We start from the raw sequence: 15,423 nt of genomic DNA, 5'->3' as shown, positions 1-15,423 counted from the left end.
TTCTGAGGGCATGAAGCCTGCCGAGTTTCCAGGAAATAGATGGGTTTTTTTGTGAAACTGCACCTCAAACTGTTCAAAGCAAAACTAGTATCACTTGCTGGCAGCGGCAGCCTGCTGTCATCCTGCACGCAGATCCGGGGGCCCACACCCCCCGGAAGGAGTCTGGCACGCCCTCCTTGGGGGTGCAGGACCCCTGATCTGCATGTGGGATGACAGCATGCTGCCACTGCCGACTGGGGCCGGTGCCAGTACTGGGTTCTTCCCAACACTAAGCACGGGCTGCACCAGACAGACTTAGGTGCTGTTGCTGGCTCCAGCTGGCAGCAGCAGCAAGATGTCATCTGCATGATCCACAGCAGGTATATGGAGCTTAAAAAAAAAAAAAAGCCCTGCACTCACCAGCTCTGGCAGCGGTGATTGAATCCTCTTGGCACTTGTGGCAGAGGCCCCCCCCCCACCATGCAGTGTGGGGCAGCAGGGATTGCTCCCCCGCCCACCTGGCACCTGCACGGCAGCAGTCCCATGACGTGGGTGCAGCATGGTTCAGCAGGGCTCCACATGCTGTCCTGGAAATGGGGCAGCTCCATGTGTCAACCAGAGCTCTCAGTTCGATTCCCCAGCTCTCTGATCATTTCCTCAGCTTTTCCTGGGGGGCGATGACCCTGATCTGCATGCCTGGTTTCAGCAGACTGCTGCTGCCAGCTGGGGAAATAACCCAGAGCCACTGCCATCCCTAGCTGGCAGAAGCAGCCTGCTGTCATCCCACATCATCCAGCGGCCCACACCCCTCAGGAATAGCTGGGGGAAGCAATTAAAGAGCTGGGAGAAAGATAAGGAAGCTGGGGAATTGAATTGGGAGCTGGGGAAATGTTTAGGGACCTAAACATTCCCCCTAGCCCCTGGCTCAATTCCGCAGCTCCTGGTTTGATTCCCCAGCCTGCTGAAATCCCTGCAAGCAGATTGGGGGTCCTCACCCATCCTGGGAAGAGGTGGGGAAATGATCAGAGGGCTGGGGGAAGCAATCAGAGAGCTGGGGAATCAAACTGGGAGCTAGATGTCAGTATCAGAACAGTCCTTCCCCTCTCATCCCCCTCCCTCTCCTTAGTTTCTGTTAGCTGAAAGCAAGCCTGGCTTCAAATTCCAAAATGCTTTGTGTGTCCTTGTTTCATTTTGAAGCCTTTCATTTCATTTCAATTTCACTTGTTTTGATCTCAAAGCATGTTGAAACAGCTTCGAAATGAAACACCTGTCGAAATTTCACACAACTCTATCATTCGTTTTCTAAGTGAGATTTCAGATAAGATATATCATCATCAGTTGAGTGGTACAATTATCGGGTTTCCCAAAGTCCTGGAATTTCACAGTTAAGATTTCTCTGCACAGCCCAAACTTTACCATTGTATATATAAGGATGCAGTCTTTGTTTACATGATTGCATCATGTATTTTAAGACTGAACTGTCCCATGACAGAATTTTTTTTTATTTTGATAATTTATTTTATATCCAGAGAACTTTGCAGATACATTAAAAGTTTCATCATGATTGTCTTTTAGTTCACAATTAGAATCTGTCTTTAAAAGTCTTATATCACCCTGTTACAATACTATTGCTCTAGTACTTCAGAAATGTCTATATTTTTTCTGATTTCTTCTGCAAGATTAAAAGACAGAGAAGGAATAATAGCTATCAAGGCCATCTTACTATCTTTTCTGATTCTTAAGACTGAGGTATGATTGTATTACATAGCTCTAATTCAATCGATCACAACTAGAGTCATCTTTCTCTCTCATTTGATTCTAATACAAAATTGATAGGTGAAATATATCCTGAGAAATTCCTTCTTATTACATAGGGTGTAGTGACAAGAATTTGAATGAGACATAAATCAAATATATTAAATTAATTAAGAGTAGAATTCTGTTTCTCCTAATGGACAACAAAAGTTCAGCTACTGACCAACTTATGTCTGTTCTGTAGGAGGGGTTCTATTACCTCCTCTGGATGGGTAAGTGACCCCTAGGATCACCATTCAAAAATGTATAGATGCCTTTCATTTCTAGAGTAGGGGCAGTAACATGCCCAGGTGGACACTTCTGCTCTTTAGCTGAGTAATTCAGACTTGGTTGCAAGCTGTACTTGGATCATCCATTAGATTCAATAAAATTCTGCCCCAAGTGCTTTTTGACCTCTGATTTCCTTCCTATTGTGCATTCAATTTTTGTGATCATATTGATCAATTTGTTGTTAATAACTTGACATAATTCTCTATCTTAACATGTACTAATGAAATGGCCAAAAAATTCATAGATTCATAGATGCTAGGGACAGAGGGGACCTCAACAGATCATCGAGTCCAACTCCCTGCCTGGGCAGGAAAAAGTACTGGGGTCAGATGACCCCAGCCAGATGCCTATCCAGATGTCTCTTAAAGACCCTCAAGGTAGGGGAGACCACCACCTCCCTTGGAAGCCAATTCCAAATTGTGGCCATCCTTATCATGAAGAAGTTCTTTTTGATGTCCAGCCTAAATCTGCTCTCTGCCAGTTTGTGACCATTGTTCCTTGTTACCCCAAGAGGTGCCTTGGTGAACAGAGCATCTCCAGTTCCTTGCTGTGCCCCACTAATGAATTTTTAGGCAGCCACAAGATCACCTCTCAGCCTTCTCTTGCGGATGCTGAAGAGATCCCGGTCCCTTAGTTTCTTCTCATAGGGCTCCGCCTGCAAACCCTTAACCATATAAGTGGCCCTCCTTCGGACTCTCTTGAGGTTATTCACGTCCTTCTTAAAGTATGGCACCCACAACTGGATGCAGTACTCCAACTGCGGTCTGCCCAATGCCGCATAGAGGGGAAGTATCACCTCCTTGGTTCTATTTGTCATGCATCTGCTATTGCATGATAAAGTGTGGTTAACTTTGCTGATGATTTTGTCACACTGATGGCTCATGTTCATCTTGGAGTCCACTATGACTCCAAGATCTCTTTCTGCTTCTGTGCTGCTGAGAGGGTCATTTCCCAGCCACTAGGTGTGCTGGATATTTTTACACCCTAGGTGCAGCACTCTGCATTTCTCCTTGTTGAACTGCATCCTATTGTGTTCTGTCCACTTTTCCAACCTGTCCAGGTCTGCCTGCAATTGTTCCCTACCCTCCAGTGTGTTCACTTCACCTCACAATTTAGTATCATCTGCAAACTTGGACAGAGTACACTTCATGCCCACATCCAAATCACTGATGAAGACATTGACAAAATACAGGTCCAAGGACTGAGCCCTGCAGGACCCCACTACCTACATCCTTCCAGGTCAATACCAACCCATCAACCACTGCTTTCTGGGTGCAACCCCCAAGCCAATTTGCCACCCACCAGACTGTGTAATCATCTAAGTCACAGCCTCTTAATTTATTTATGAGAATGGGATGAGCTACCATATCAAAGGCCTTCCTAAAATCCAAGTAAACAACATCCACTTCTACTCCTGCATCTAAGCATTTTGTGACCTCATCATAAAAAGAAACCAGATTAGTCAGGCATGATCTACCTGCTACAAATCCATGCTGGTTGCCCTGCTGCATTAGTTTTCCTGCTGGACTCACACAAATATGATCCTTAATATTTTTTTCAAAGACTTTTCCAAGGATACGGGTGAGACTAACTGGCCTTATTACTTGGATGCTCCTTCCTCCCCTTCTTGAAAATATTTGCCCTTTTCCAGTCCTCCAGGACCTGACCCAAGCACCATGAGTGCTCAAACAGCCATGCCAGTGGCTCTGCTATGACACTGGCCAATTTCTTCAGTACTCTCGGATGCAGCTCCTCCGGGCCGGCTGACTTGAACACATCTAGTCCATACAAGTGACTCTGCACCAAGTCAGCATCGACAGTTGGTAGGCTGGTGTCTCTCTGATGCCCATCTAAGAAGCCATTAGACTTGTCTTGACTCTCATTCAGGAACACTCAGACATTGTATTCATTGTAGAGCTCAGCCTTGTCCCCCGTGTCTGTCACTAATTGCTCCTGCTTGTTCAGTAGGGGTCTTGTGCTGCCCTATGCCTTCCTTTTACTCCCTACGTACCAAAAAAATACTTTTTGTTGTCTTTAATTTGTGTTGCCAGCCTCAGCTCTGTAGTTGCTTTGGCTTTTCTAACCGCCTCCCTGCATGTGACGCCCAAGTAGGTATACTCCTCCTTGGTAGCTTTCCCCTGCTTCCACTGCCTATATGCCTATTTTTTTTTGCCCTTAGGTTTCCCTGGATTTCTCTATTTAGCCAAGGAGGTTTTTTGGCCCCTTTCCCCTCTTTCCCTTGCAATGTGATTGTCTCCATCTGTGCCCAAAGGGTTGCTTCCTTTAGGAATGACCACCCTTCCTGGACTCCCATCTTGCCAATACTTCTATCCTGTAGTGCATTACTGACTAAGGTCCTAAGCACACTGAAGTTAGCCTTCCTAAACTCAAGCACTTCCACCCTATTAATTACCTTTCCCACCCCACACCATATGGTGAATTCGATTAATTGGCGGTCACTGTCCCCAAGGTGACCACAAATCTGCAGTTCCCCTATCAGGGCATTCCCTGTCCCCAACATCAAGTCCAGTAAGGCATTCCCCCTAATGGGACCATATACCTCCTATGCTAGGTAAAAGTCCTGTACGCAAGTTAAGAACCTGCATAAATGGTTGGATTTGGCTGAGTGCTCCTCCCAGCAGATGTTACGATAGTTTAGGTCCCTCATGGCAACCATGTCCCTAGACTCTATGGTCTCTGAGAGCTGCTTCGAGAATTCCAAGTCCAGCTCTTCCTCATGATGTAGTGGTCTGTACCAGACCTCCCCCCCAAGTCCCTTTTCCCTTTTCAATGCATGCTAATAGAATATATCTAAGGTGAAATCCTGACCCCTCTGAAGCGAAGGGAAAAATTACCTTTAACTTCAGTAGTGCCAGGGCTGCATTCTTGGAGTCTGTCTAAAATTTAGTTCACTAAAATGTTCTTGTTCCCCATTTTAAAGGGTAAATTCATCAGAATCCATTTTGGCACCACAGGGAAACTGGCTTCTGCTGACATTGAAACATGTAAGAAATCTTCCTGGATATATCAAAATTTCCTTCTTTTTTATTTTTGTTCTATTTTCTTGTGGTTAATTGCATTTTATGGGCCTTACCAGATCTGCTGGAGAAGTCCAGAGTTACTTTCCAGCTCAAAGCAGAAAGAAGCTACCACATATTTTATCAGATCACGTCCAACAAGAAGCCAGAGCTCATTGGTAAGAGGCATCGCTAACATTTTTCACCAAAGATGATAACTGAGTAACAACTACTGATGAACTTTATTGCTTGGCCAGTTAAACTAAGCCCATTTGTGTCCCATTCTTGCTTTCAGAGATGCTTCTGATTACCACTAACCCATATGATTATCCCTTTGTGAGTCAGGGGGAGATCACTGTTGCCAGCATTGATGACCAGGAGGAGCTGATGGCCACAGATGTAAGTAACACGTGGCAATTATTATGTGGAGTGTTAGCTTTACTAGATGGAATCTTTATTTTATTGATTCTGATTACCAGAGTGCCATTGATATCCTGGGTTTCAATCCTGAAGAAAAAACAGCCATTTACAAGCTGACAGGAGCTGTCATGCACTATGGGAACCTGAAATTCAAACAGAAGCAGCGTGAGGAGCAGGCAGAGCCAGATGGCACAGAAGGTATTAACAGAATTTGCAACTGAAGTCTCAATAATACAAGCATTTATTTAAGACATAGAAGCTGAAATGTGACAAATTGCCATTTTTTAGTTTTCAGTTATATTTGAGAAGGCACTTTTAAAAAAAGCCCTTTATTGCCTATGCTTGAGTATAGATTTTCAAAGTACAGATGTACCTTAAGTGGTTTACTTTCACTGAATTTCAAAAAAACTTTATTTTGAATTCATGGGTTTTGTGCCAATTCCTCTATAATTCTCTAATAATACTCTATAATTCCTCTATAATTCCTAATAATACTCTATAATTCCTCTATAATTTTGTGCCAATTCCTCTATAATTCATGGGTTTTGTGCCAATTCCTCTATAAACTCTAGTAACAGAGCAGACCATTTACCAATGCATTTACCAATGCAGTACCATTTACCAATGATATCCCATTCAGCACATTCTTCTATTTATGGTACAGCAATTGATACTTTTCTCTGGGTGTATTTAGTTGCTGACAAAGCTGCATATCTGATGGGTCTGAACTCGGCTGACCTGCTTAAAGCCCTGTGTTATCCTCGAGTCAAAGTTGGGAATGAGTTTGTGACTAAAGGTCAAACTGTGCAGCAGGTAACAAGCAACTAGAAATTTAGAATTAATACTTTAACTTGACACCAAAGTTGTCAGGATGTCCTCTTCTGCTTTGTATGATAACTCCAGTCTTTTTTCCATTGGCTAGGTGTACAATTCAGTTGGTGCGCTGGGAAAGGCTGTATACGAGAAGATGTTCTTGTGGATGGTTGTTCGTATCAACCAGCAGCTGGATACTAAACAGTCAAGACAATACTTCATTGGTGTACTGGACATTGCTGGCTTTGAGATCTTTGATGTAAGGAGCAGGGATATGATAACATCTTTTTTTATTACAGTTTTCTAAAAATATCTGTTTTTTCTAACCAGGTGACTATATCTCCCCTAAACACAAAGCATAATCCTTGAAAGGCTTTACTTTTAAAAACATAGATTTATGGTGCACAGATAGAAATGTCAATTGCAGTTTTGCATGCTGCAAGCTTGTTAGTAGGTTCAAGTTAGGATGATTTAAGTCTTTGCATCTGGCAAAATAAGATTTAGAAGCATTCTGGAGTGTGAAAGGATCACAACATTTGGAAACACAAAGGCAGGCCCAGGGTTTGAAGCATACACAGGCCTGAGCCAGGTGCCCAGAAATTCACTTGTGGGCCAAGATAAGAGTGCATATAAACATGGTGAGAAGGTCAGATGGGTGAACACTGCACAAAAGAGAACACATATATCCTTTAGTTATGTTCTAGTGGAAGTGCAGAAGTTCTGGGGCAGCAGCATGTGTGAGGGCACACAAACATCCAAGGCCTTGCTCTGTCTGGGAGCTCAGGTTACTGAAATCTTTTCCAGAATTTGCCTTAAAATAGTATAATAAATACTAGACTTTAACTTAATATTGATTTAAAAAAATAACGAGAATCTCATGAACTGTGTCTTTGCATTCTCTTCTCTCTTCAGTATGAAGGCATAAGTTTCACACAGAGCACTGCACATAGGGCCTGGCAATAGACCTCAATATGTTTAGAGTAGGAGGCCCTTGTAGAATTGAGTATGAACAGCACAGACACTCACACTGACTGCTGCATCTTAAAAATGGGAATATTTGTGTTTGGTTTTGTACAGTACAACAGCTTTGAACAGCTGTGCATCAACTTCACCAATGAGAAACTGCAACAGTTTTTCAACCATCACATGTTTGTGCTGGAGCAGGAGGAGTACAAGAAGGAAGGAATTGAATGGACATTCATTGACTTTGGGATGGACTTGGCTGCCTGCATTGAGCTCATTGAGAAGGTATTTTTTTTCTGTTCAAGTGCCTCTTATGTTCAAGAATTAATTAGCTGCTGGGAAGCCATCATGAATTTTAAAAGGAGTCTTTCATGTGCAGGTATAAATGTTCAGATTAAGTTATTTAAAATATTTTGATCCTTAATTAATTTTTTGAGCTAGAGGCATTAAGGAGGTCACACAACTTCAAGCAACAATTCTGGAAAGATGGTGTAGACCAGTGGTTCTCAGCCTTTTTTGTACCAGGACCCATTTGTAAACATCAGTGGCCAGTCCCTACCCAGTGCCCTCCACCCCCAGGCCCCAGCCCCCCCAGTGTGTGGAGCAGTGGGTGGGTGTGTGGGGGGCAGGGAGGACCCCAAACAGCCTGTGAGAGACTGAAACTCTGACAGCCTGCAAAGGAAAAGCCTTCATTTCCTTCATTTTTCTCCTTTAAAGGAGAATCCATTTTGAAAGTTTGCTGATCCACGTTTACAGTTTGTTTGTGACCCTTTCTTATATTCTTGCAACCCACTTTTGGGTTGAGGCCCACAGGTTGAGAAATGCTGGCATAGACAACTTTATAGCAAGACTATCTTCAGAAGCTCTGAAAGATTTCTGTTTCCAAAGAAAACATACAGAATCTGCAAAAGAAACAAAGTTTTCTTTCTTCATGTATTTGTGGTGAACACACACTGTGGCTTGATATATTATTCCTCACATAGGTATCTTTTGAGTGCGGCAATATCAAAGCAGTGGAATTTTATGTAATGTGCATAGAATTCAGGATATTAGTTGCAAGCATGCTGTTCAGTTAAAAGACCCTTCTAACTCAGTATTGCCATGTGTTGTGAACTATTTTGGGTAAGGACATTTTACATGACAAAGTTTTTCATTATTTAATCTCTGAATGGTGTTTTGACAGAAAAGAGAATTTCCATGAGTCATTATGTTACAATCAAGAGAGCTAAAATATGTGAATATCAGTATGATTAGTCACACTTTTTAGAAAGATATGCACTTAGACAACATCTTCTGATTTGTTTCTCAATCTCCAAGAAATGGTCACATTGCCTAGAAGGCCAATTTGTAACTGATTTCATTTGTTTGCTGCTGTTTCTTTCAGCCCATGGGCATTTTCTCCATCCTGGAAGAGGAGTGCATGTTCCCCAAGGCAACTGACACTTCCTTCAAGAACAAGCTCTACGATCAGCATCTGGGCAAGTCCAACAACTTCCAGAAACCGAAGCCTGCCAAAGGAAAGGCTGAGGCCCACTTCTCCCTGGTGCACTACGCAGGCACTGTGGACTACAACATCACTGGCTGGCTTGACAAGAACAAGGACCCCCTTAATGAAACTGTCATTGGGCTGTACCAGAAAGCATCACTGAAAACATTGGCTCTGCTCTTTGCCTCTTTTGGTGGAGCAGAAGGTAGTAATTTCTGTACAACCAGTATTTTTGATTGAGTCTTAGCAGATGCTTCCTGTAAAATTAAGAAAAAAACTTAACTTTTAAAATGCAGTATGTATGCCTTCATAGATGCACACATCTTAAGGGCAGAAGGGACTTTGTTGCTATTAACACAGGCTATTGGGCTGAATGCAGCAATTCCTGCAGTGGGCAAAATTATTCTCCTTCTTACTACATAAGGAATCATAATTGGACTCCTTGAAGTGCAGCTGAATTAGAGCATATCTTTAGAAATGTGTCTTAACTTAAAGTAACTCTGAGTTTTGCTGTGGGGTTGCATCTTATTTCCCATTTGAACTCTCCTAGCTTCAGCTTCCAGACATTTGATCTTGTTCTCCTTTTTGTCTCCATTTCCTTTAAAAAGACAAATACATTTCCTCAAATGTTAATCATATCCTTATTTTATATTGTTCAGAGAGTGGTGCTGGCAAGAAAGGCAGCAAGAAGAAGGGTTCTTCTTTCCAGACTGTCTCTGCTCTTTTTAGGGTATGATATTTTTCTTTTTTTCCCTGAAGATAAGGAGAAAAAATTCAGATCTTCAAAATGTAGTTTCTAATTGTCTAACTTGTGACAAAAGTCCTTTGAAATACTTGGTCTAGAATTCCATTTAAGCTCCATGTCATTGATTATAAAGTATGTCCTTTTTTCCCCTCCCAAAATATAATATCATATAAAACAGAAAATAGAAAACCAACACAATTGCTACAGGAGTATGCAGAAATAACAGTTACATAGTAAGAGATGAGGCATACTCTCCAGGGGCAATCCTCCTCCCCTTCAGAAGTGGTTAAAACATACCTCTACCCATATCTGGTTATTTCAATTTGAAGTAATTTGTTAAAATAAAAGGAAACTTAGAAAAGTATTTTTCATGTTTTCACAAATAGCAAAAGACTGCTTAATCAAAGAGGAGCAAGAATTCATTGTGCAAATTTCAGAGAAGGGAAAAAGCAGAAGCAGCATGCAGCAATACACATTTGATTGGATAGATGGTTGATTGCAGTGCAGTTATTTGGCACTTTACTATATAGTGCCACTCATAAAATTGTAGGAGGCCAACAATACATTTTCTTTTGTGGCATCACAGGAGAATTTAAACAAGCTGATGTCCAATCTGAGAAGCACGCATCCTCATTTTGTACGATGTATCATTCCCAATGAAACAAAAACTCCCGGTAAGGAGCTTCACTACAAAGATATGTTAGTGTGAAGCAGCCATACCCTTCTCAGCTATACTGATTCCTGCTGTGTTTTGTTAAGGTGCCATGGAACATGAACTGGTGCTGCACCAGCTGCGGTGTAACGGCGTGCTGGAAGGGATCAGAATTTGCAGGAAAGGCTTCCCCAGCAGAATTGTTTATGGAGACTTTAAGCAAAGGTCAGATTGCTCTTCTTCATTACCTCATTATGATCATGTGTTGCTCCTTGTGTTTTCTACAGTATTTAGTGCATAATCTCTTGTAAACACTAAATTAAAATAATCGTTTATTAGTTAGCAATGAGTTTATCATTTCACAAGGTCCTGTCTGCGTGGAGTGTGTATCATTGATACAAAGTTCCTCAAACTGTTCTGAAGGCTGAGGATATTGACTGGGGTTTGCCAGTGCTCCTGCTGGGACTAAAACGCAGATGTCCCTGACTAAAGGGTCGTGTCCCTCTGCTCTGGGACAGACCAACCACCACATTTGGGATCAGGAAGTAATGTTACCTCATGGTAAGATTGGTACAGGATGGCTGCGTCTACCTGAGACGCTGATTGCACAGTTGTTACTGTGCAGTCATTTAGTACTTAGACACAAGTACTAAATGACTGTGCAGTAACTGGAGTTACTGCATAGTAGCATCGCAGAACAGCTTTTAGTTGACACTGACTGCACAGTAACTCATTACTACTGCGCAGTAGCCTTGTGAAGCTGCTGTGCAGTAGTAATGGGCTACTGCACAGTCAGCATCTCATGTAGATGTGGCCACTATGAGGTTTTTTGCCTTTGTCTGTAATGGGGGGTTGGCCCTCTTCCTGGAATCACTCAAGGACATGTTAACAATCCTTGTAGCAGCAGGATATTGACTGCCATTGCCCCTCTATTTTATCTGTGGCAGGTGCTATGCCTTGTAGTTGTGTAAAAAAGTTGATTGTAGGTTTAGTAATAGGTCAGGCAGGGATTTGTATGGGATGATCACCTTTGAAGGTCCCTTCCAGCCCTACTTTTCTATGACTTTATGATTCCTTGATTCTTTAACTCAAACTGATTGTCTCATGGCATGATCTTGATCTGCTGTTATGGGGTCATGAACAGCTATATATGTAGATGTTCTGTAACAGCATGCTGGAAGCAGTCATAATCTGCAGGAAATACAGCCTCAGTAGCAATGGTGGTTTGGTGTTTGAGACAATCTCACTTTTGTTTTTTCTGATAGATATAACGTTTTAAAGATGATCATTTTTTATTATATCTTCAACAGCATTACTTCTTCATATTCTGTTTCCACCCCAGATACCGGGTTTTAAATGCAAGTGCTATCCCAGAGGGACAGTTCATCGATAGCAAGAAAGCTTCTGAGAAGCTCCTTGGATCCATTGATATTGACCACACCCAGTATAAATTTGGACACACCAAGGTACAAGGATGGTTTTGTTCAAATATGGTCTGTTCATGTTTCATACAGATTTAGAGTGACATTCTGAAACATTCCATTTCTTTAGGTGTTTTTCAAAGCTGGACTGCTGGGTCTTCTAGAGGAGATGAGAGATGACAAGCTGGCAGAGCTTATCACACGCACACAAGCCAGATGCCGAGGCTTCCTGATGAGAGTTGAATACCAGAAAATGGTGGAAAGAAGGTAGGAATTTGTCATCTTAAATTGAATATACTGTGCTTGGCCTGCTTTGATTATATACATAACATGTACAGTACTTAATATGTATACTAATTACATTTCAGGGAGTCTGTCTTCTGTATTCAATACAATATTCGTGCATTCATGAATGTTAAGCACTGGCCCTGGATGAAGCTGTACTTCAAAATCAAACCCTTGCTGAAGAGTGCTGAGTCTGAGAAGGAGATGGCCACCATGAAGGAAGAGTTTGAGAAAATGAAGGAAGAGCTTGCTAAATCTGAGGCAAAAAGGAAGGAACTAGAGGAAAAAATGGTGTCCTTGATGCAAGAGAAAAATGACTTGCAGCTCCAAGTGCAGGCTGTGAGTATTGCTAGAATATCTGAACCTTGTATTAGAGAGTAGAATCTAAGCCTGAAAGATGCAAATGTATGTCACCAAGAAGAGACTCACAAACTACAAATTAATTTGTTCTAAGAAAATATTGCAGGTCACATTATAAAAGAGTGCAAATAACATGTGTTCATATTTAAACAAGTACAGTTGGACCACTCACATGCCTTGCAGCTAATATATATGTCTAAATGATGATGATCATTTAAATAATTATCTATATGATGACGCCCCTGGATGGATGATAGTGGAGTGGAACCTAATACATTTGAACCCTTTAAAATGAATTAATCCACATAAAAGTCAAGCAAACACTTCCCTTTGAAGAGTACAATATTTGTTCCTCTAATCTACATTTTCATCCATCTGGGCCAGGATTCATAGTGTCTCAGTATGCACCTAACCTTAGGCATTATCTGTGTAATTTTTGAACACCTCTTCCAGCAGGGAGATTCAAATAACCTTGTTAGGTGTCTAGCATCCTTGTAGTAGTAATTAGAGCCTCAGGGGCACATCTACACAAGAAGCTTACTAGGGCTGTGCAAAGCTTCAATTGCTGATTCGATTCAGCAGAGATTCAGCCCAATTCAGCAGCCAAATCTCCAAATCAAATTCGAATCAAGAAACTCTTTAATCTCTCCGAATCGAATCGGAACTCTCTGAATCTATTCAAAGAGATTCAATGATTGGGACATAGACACAGCTTCAAATGTTTTTTCTACATACCTCAAGGTACCAGGAGGCTTGTAAACACTGAGATGGTGGGGCAGATGGAGCATCCCACAGGAGTGCGGGAGGGGGGTGGGTCCCCCGTGTGCTCGGTGGCAGACCTGTAAGTGGACTGGAAGTGCTTCTGGTCCACTTCTGGGTCTTCCACTGAGCATGCTGGGGACCCCCCCGTGCTCCCGTGGGATGCGCCATCCACCCCACCATCTCAGCATTTATGAGCCGTGCCTGACACCTCAAGGTACGTAGAAAAAACATTTAAAGCTGTGTCCATGGATGAATCACTGATTCTCTGAATCAGCATTGAATCTTCTGATTTGGATTAGGCTGAATTGAATCAGGACAATGATCCGAATTAACAAATTGAATCACTCTCCCCTGAATCGGGCTAAATCCAAATCAAATACAGCCCGCTTCGCATACCCTTAAAGCTTACTGCTCAGTGGACTAATTAGCTTCACAGTATATGTTTTGGTTTCTATACATGCACCACTATTAGACTGGAGTAAACTAATTTATCCATAGCAAGATTTTTTACAAGTACTATCCTGATACAGAATAAAAAACTCTAGAGCACACATGTAAATGCTGCCTGGGATGGTTGGGGCATGAGGGTGCTTCAGTGCAGAGCCTGTCTGCTGGCTAGTCCCTGCACTGAAGCACCCTCATGACCCAGCCAGTCCCTTTGCAGCACATTGAGCCAGGGAAAGCAGCCCCCTGGGCTCCCTGCCAGCCAGAGCTGCTTTGCCCTGGCTCTGTCCTGACTCAGTGTGCTGCATTCCTAGGTGCATGTTCAAATGGCAGTGAACTCCAGAGTTGATTGCTTCACTTCAATTGCACATGTAGACACATCTTAGCGGTATTTAAGACAGTTGTAGGTTTATGCTTCCAGGTGCTCTATACTAGAATGTGGAGCAATTTTCACACTCAGAAAGCTGGGAGTTTCTAAGAGACAGCCTGAATTCCCACCATTTTTATGATAACCATTAGGCATCTTCACACACTGACAATAACAATTTAAATTTTTTATATATGTGCATGAGTTTCTGAAAATAGATGATTCAGAACATATGATGGTTGAGTTGTATTTAGAGCAAATATCCAGAAAGTGAGAGTCCCTGGTTCTCAACCTCAAAGGGATTTAAACCCAAAATGCCATCTTCTCAGGACTTCTCAGAACATCATCTCAGTGTTCACAACGAAGTTTTTAAACAACAAGGAAGTTTTTTTTGCCTCCCTGCCTGCCCTCTGACACCACCAGGGAAGAAATTCTACCTGATCAACACATCAAAGAGCTACTCAACACAGCTCACAAAGACATTCTCATGGACCCAAAGGGACAGACTTCCATCTTCAGCTCCCTCTGTGCAAAAATGAAATTTATTTCCTACCTATGGGGACTTTTTACCATCTTGTGCCACTTTTCCCAGAGCCTGATGAAGAGACTTTGATCTCAAAAGCTTGCAGAAAAGGACAGTTTTCTGACTTTTTCCAGTTGGTCTAATAAAAGGTATCATTTTCGAACCAAGAGTTCTAGTTTTTTTGTATATCTTCTCAGGAAAGTATTCTAGATACCAGGTACAAAACAGTCTAAGTGAGGGCAATTATGTTCAAGTTGGACCCCTAGGTAGCCACAACTGCCAGGGAGTGAGTGAATCAAATAGGGCAAGCAGTTTGCAGGCCAGTTTGCAAGTCAGTTTGCCACTCCCCTCTTTGAAGGGGAGCCTTTGGAAAATGGAACCTTTCAGGACAAAGGAGCAGTAAACAGGTCAGCTTATAGGTGAGTTTGCTAGGGAAGGTCTGCTTGGAAGAAGGGCAGCAAGACAGAGGTGGTGGATTAAGAGACCCAGAGAAATGCCTGGAGGACATTGCAATGCCAGAGCCGTTCCCACTGCCTCTGCTTGCACCTGTGAGGTGTCTGTCCACGCAGGACCGCTCACTATCAAAGGTTCCAACCAGGTCCTGGTTTGGTTGGAAACTGCAGCTGTGGAGGCTGCAGCTTTCAGGTTCCTTCCAGTGACATCCAGGTGAAGGAGTGCCTCCTCATGGTATCCCTCAGAGAGCAGGCAAGAGAGCATGAGGAGGAGGTGGCAAGGCTCTGAAGCATCCTCCACCCTGAGGACTTCATTGATTCGATGATGAAGGACATCTCTAGGACTGTGGAGAAAGGACTGCCAGGGGCAGCACTAGAGAAAAGAGAGGACATGGACTCACAGAAAGGTGGAAGTTGGAAGCTTGTAGCCTCTGGCAGGAAGCAGAAGCCTTCATCTCCACCTGCAGCAGTTTGCCTGGAGAAAAGATATGGAGCTCTAGCAATAGAGGAGCAAGTTCCATCAGCAGAGGAGGACAGGTCAGGCCTTGCCAAGGAGGAAAGGATCAAGACCACTGCTACCAAGAAGAAGTGACAGGTGGTAGTGTTTGGAGACTGCCTTTTGAGGGGAATGGAGGCATCCATCTGCTGG

At 42.7% G+C, this 15,423-nt stretch overlaps 1 protein-coding gene across 1 annotated transcript in view; it reads left to right on the top strand.

The window, feature by feature from the left end:
- The window catches only part of LOC106738549 (myosin heavy chain, skeletal muscle, adult), a 45,682-nt gene that overhangs the window by 14,897 nt on the left and 15,362 nt on the right, over positions 1 to 15,423 (top strand). The window contains exons 8-21 of the mRNA XM_059732605.1: positions 5,006 to 5,069; positions 5,162 to 5,260; positions 5,377 to 5,480; positions 5,561 to 5,699; positions 6,196 to 6,314; positions 6,424 to 6,573; positions 7,392 to 7,562; positions 8,662 to 8,968; positions 9,423 to 9,493; positions 10,095 to 10,182; positions 10,268 to 10,385; positions 11,503 to 11,626; positions 11,712 to 11,848; positions 11,950 to 12,205. Coding sequence (XP_059588588.1) covers positions 5,006 to 5,069; positions 5,162 to 5,260; positions 5,377 to 5,480; positions 5,561 to 5,699; positions 6,196 to 6,314; positions 6,424 to 6,573; positions 7,392 to 7,562; positions 8,662 to 8,968; positions 9,423 to 9,493; positions 10,095 to 10,182; positions 10,268 to 10,385; positions 11,503 to 11,626; positions 11,712 to 11,848; positions 11,950 to 12,205 — 1,947 coding nt within the window. The remainder of the gene's footprint in view (positions 1 to 5,005; positions 5,070 to 5,161; positions 5,261 to 5,376; positions 5,481 to 5,560; positions 5,700 to 6,195; positions 6,315 to 6,423; positions 6,574 to 7,391; positions 7,563 to 8,661; positions 8,969 to 9,422; positions 9,494 to 10,094; positions 10,183 to 10,267; positions 10,386 to 11,502; positions 11,627 to 11,711; positions 11,849 to 11,949; positions 12,206 to 15,423) is intronic.

The sequence above is a fragment of the Alligator mississippiensis genome, chromosome 8 (genome assembly GCF_030867095.1).
Source record: "Alligator mississippiensis isolate rAllMis1 chromosome 8, rAllMis1, whole genome shotgun sequence".
Classification (NCBI taxonomy): Eukaryota; Metazoa; Chordata; order Crocodylia; family Alligatoridae; genus Alligator; species Alligator mississippiensis.
Note: the sequence above shows the minus strand (reverse complement) of the source record. Positions and strands in the feature narration are given on the sequence as shown.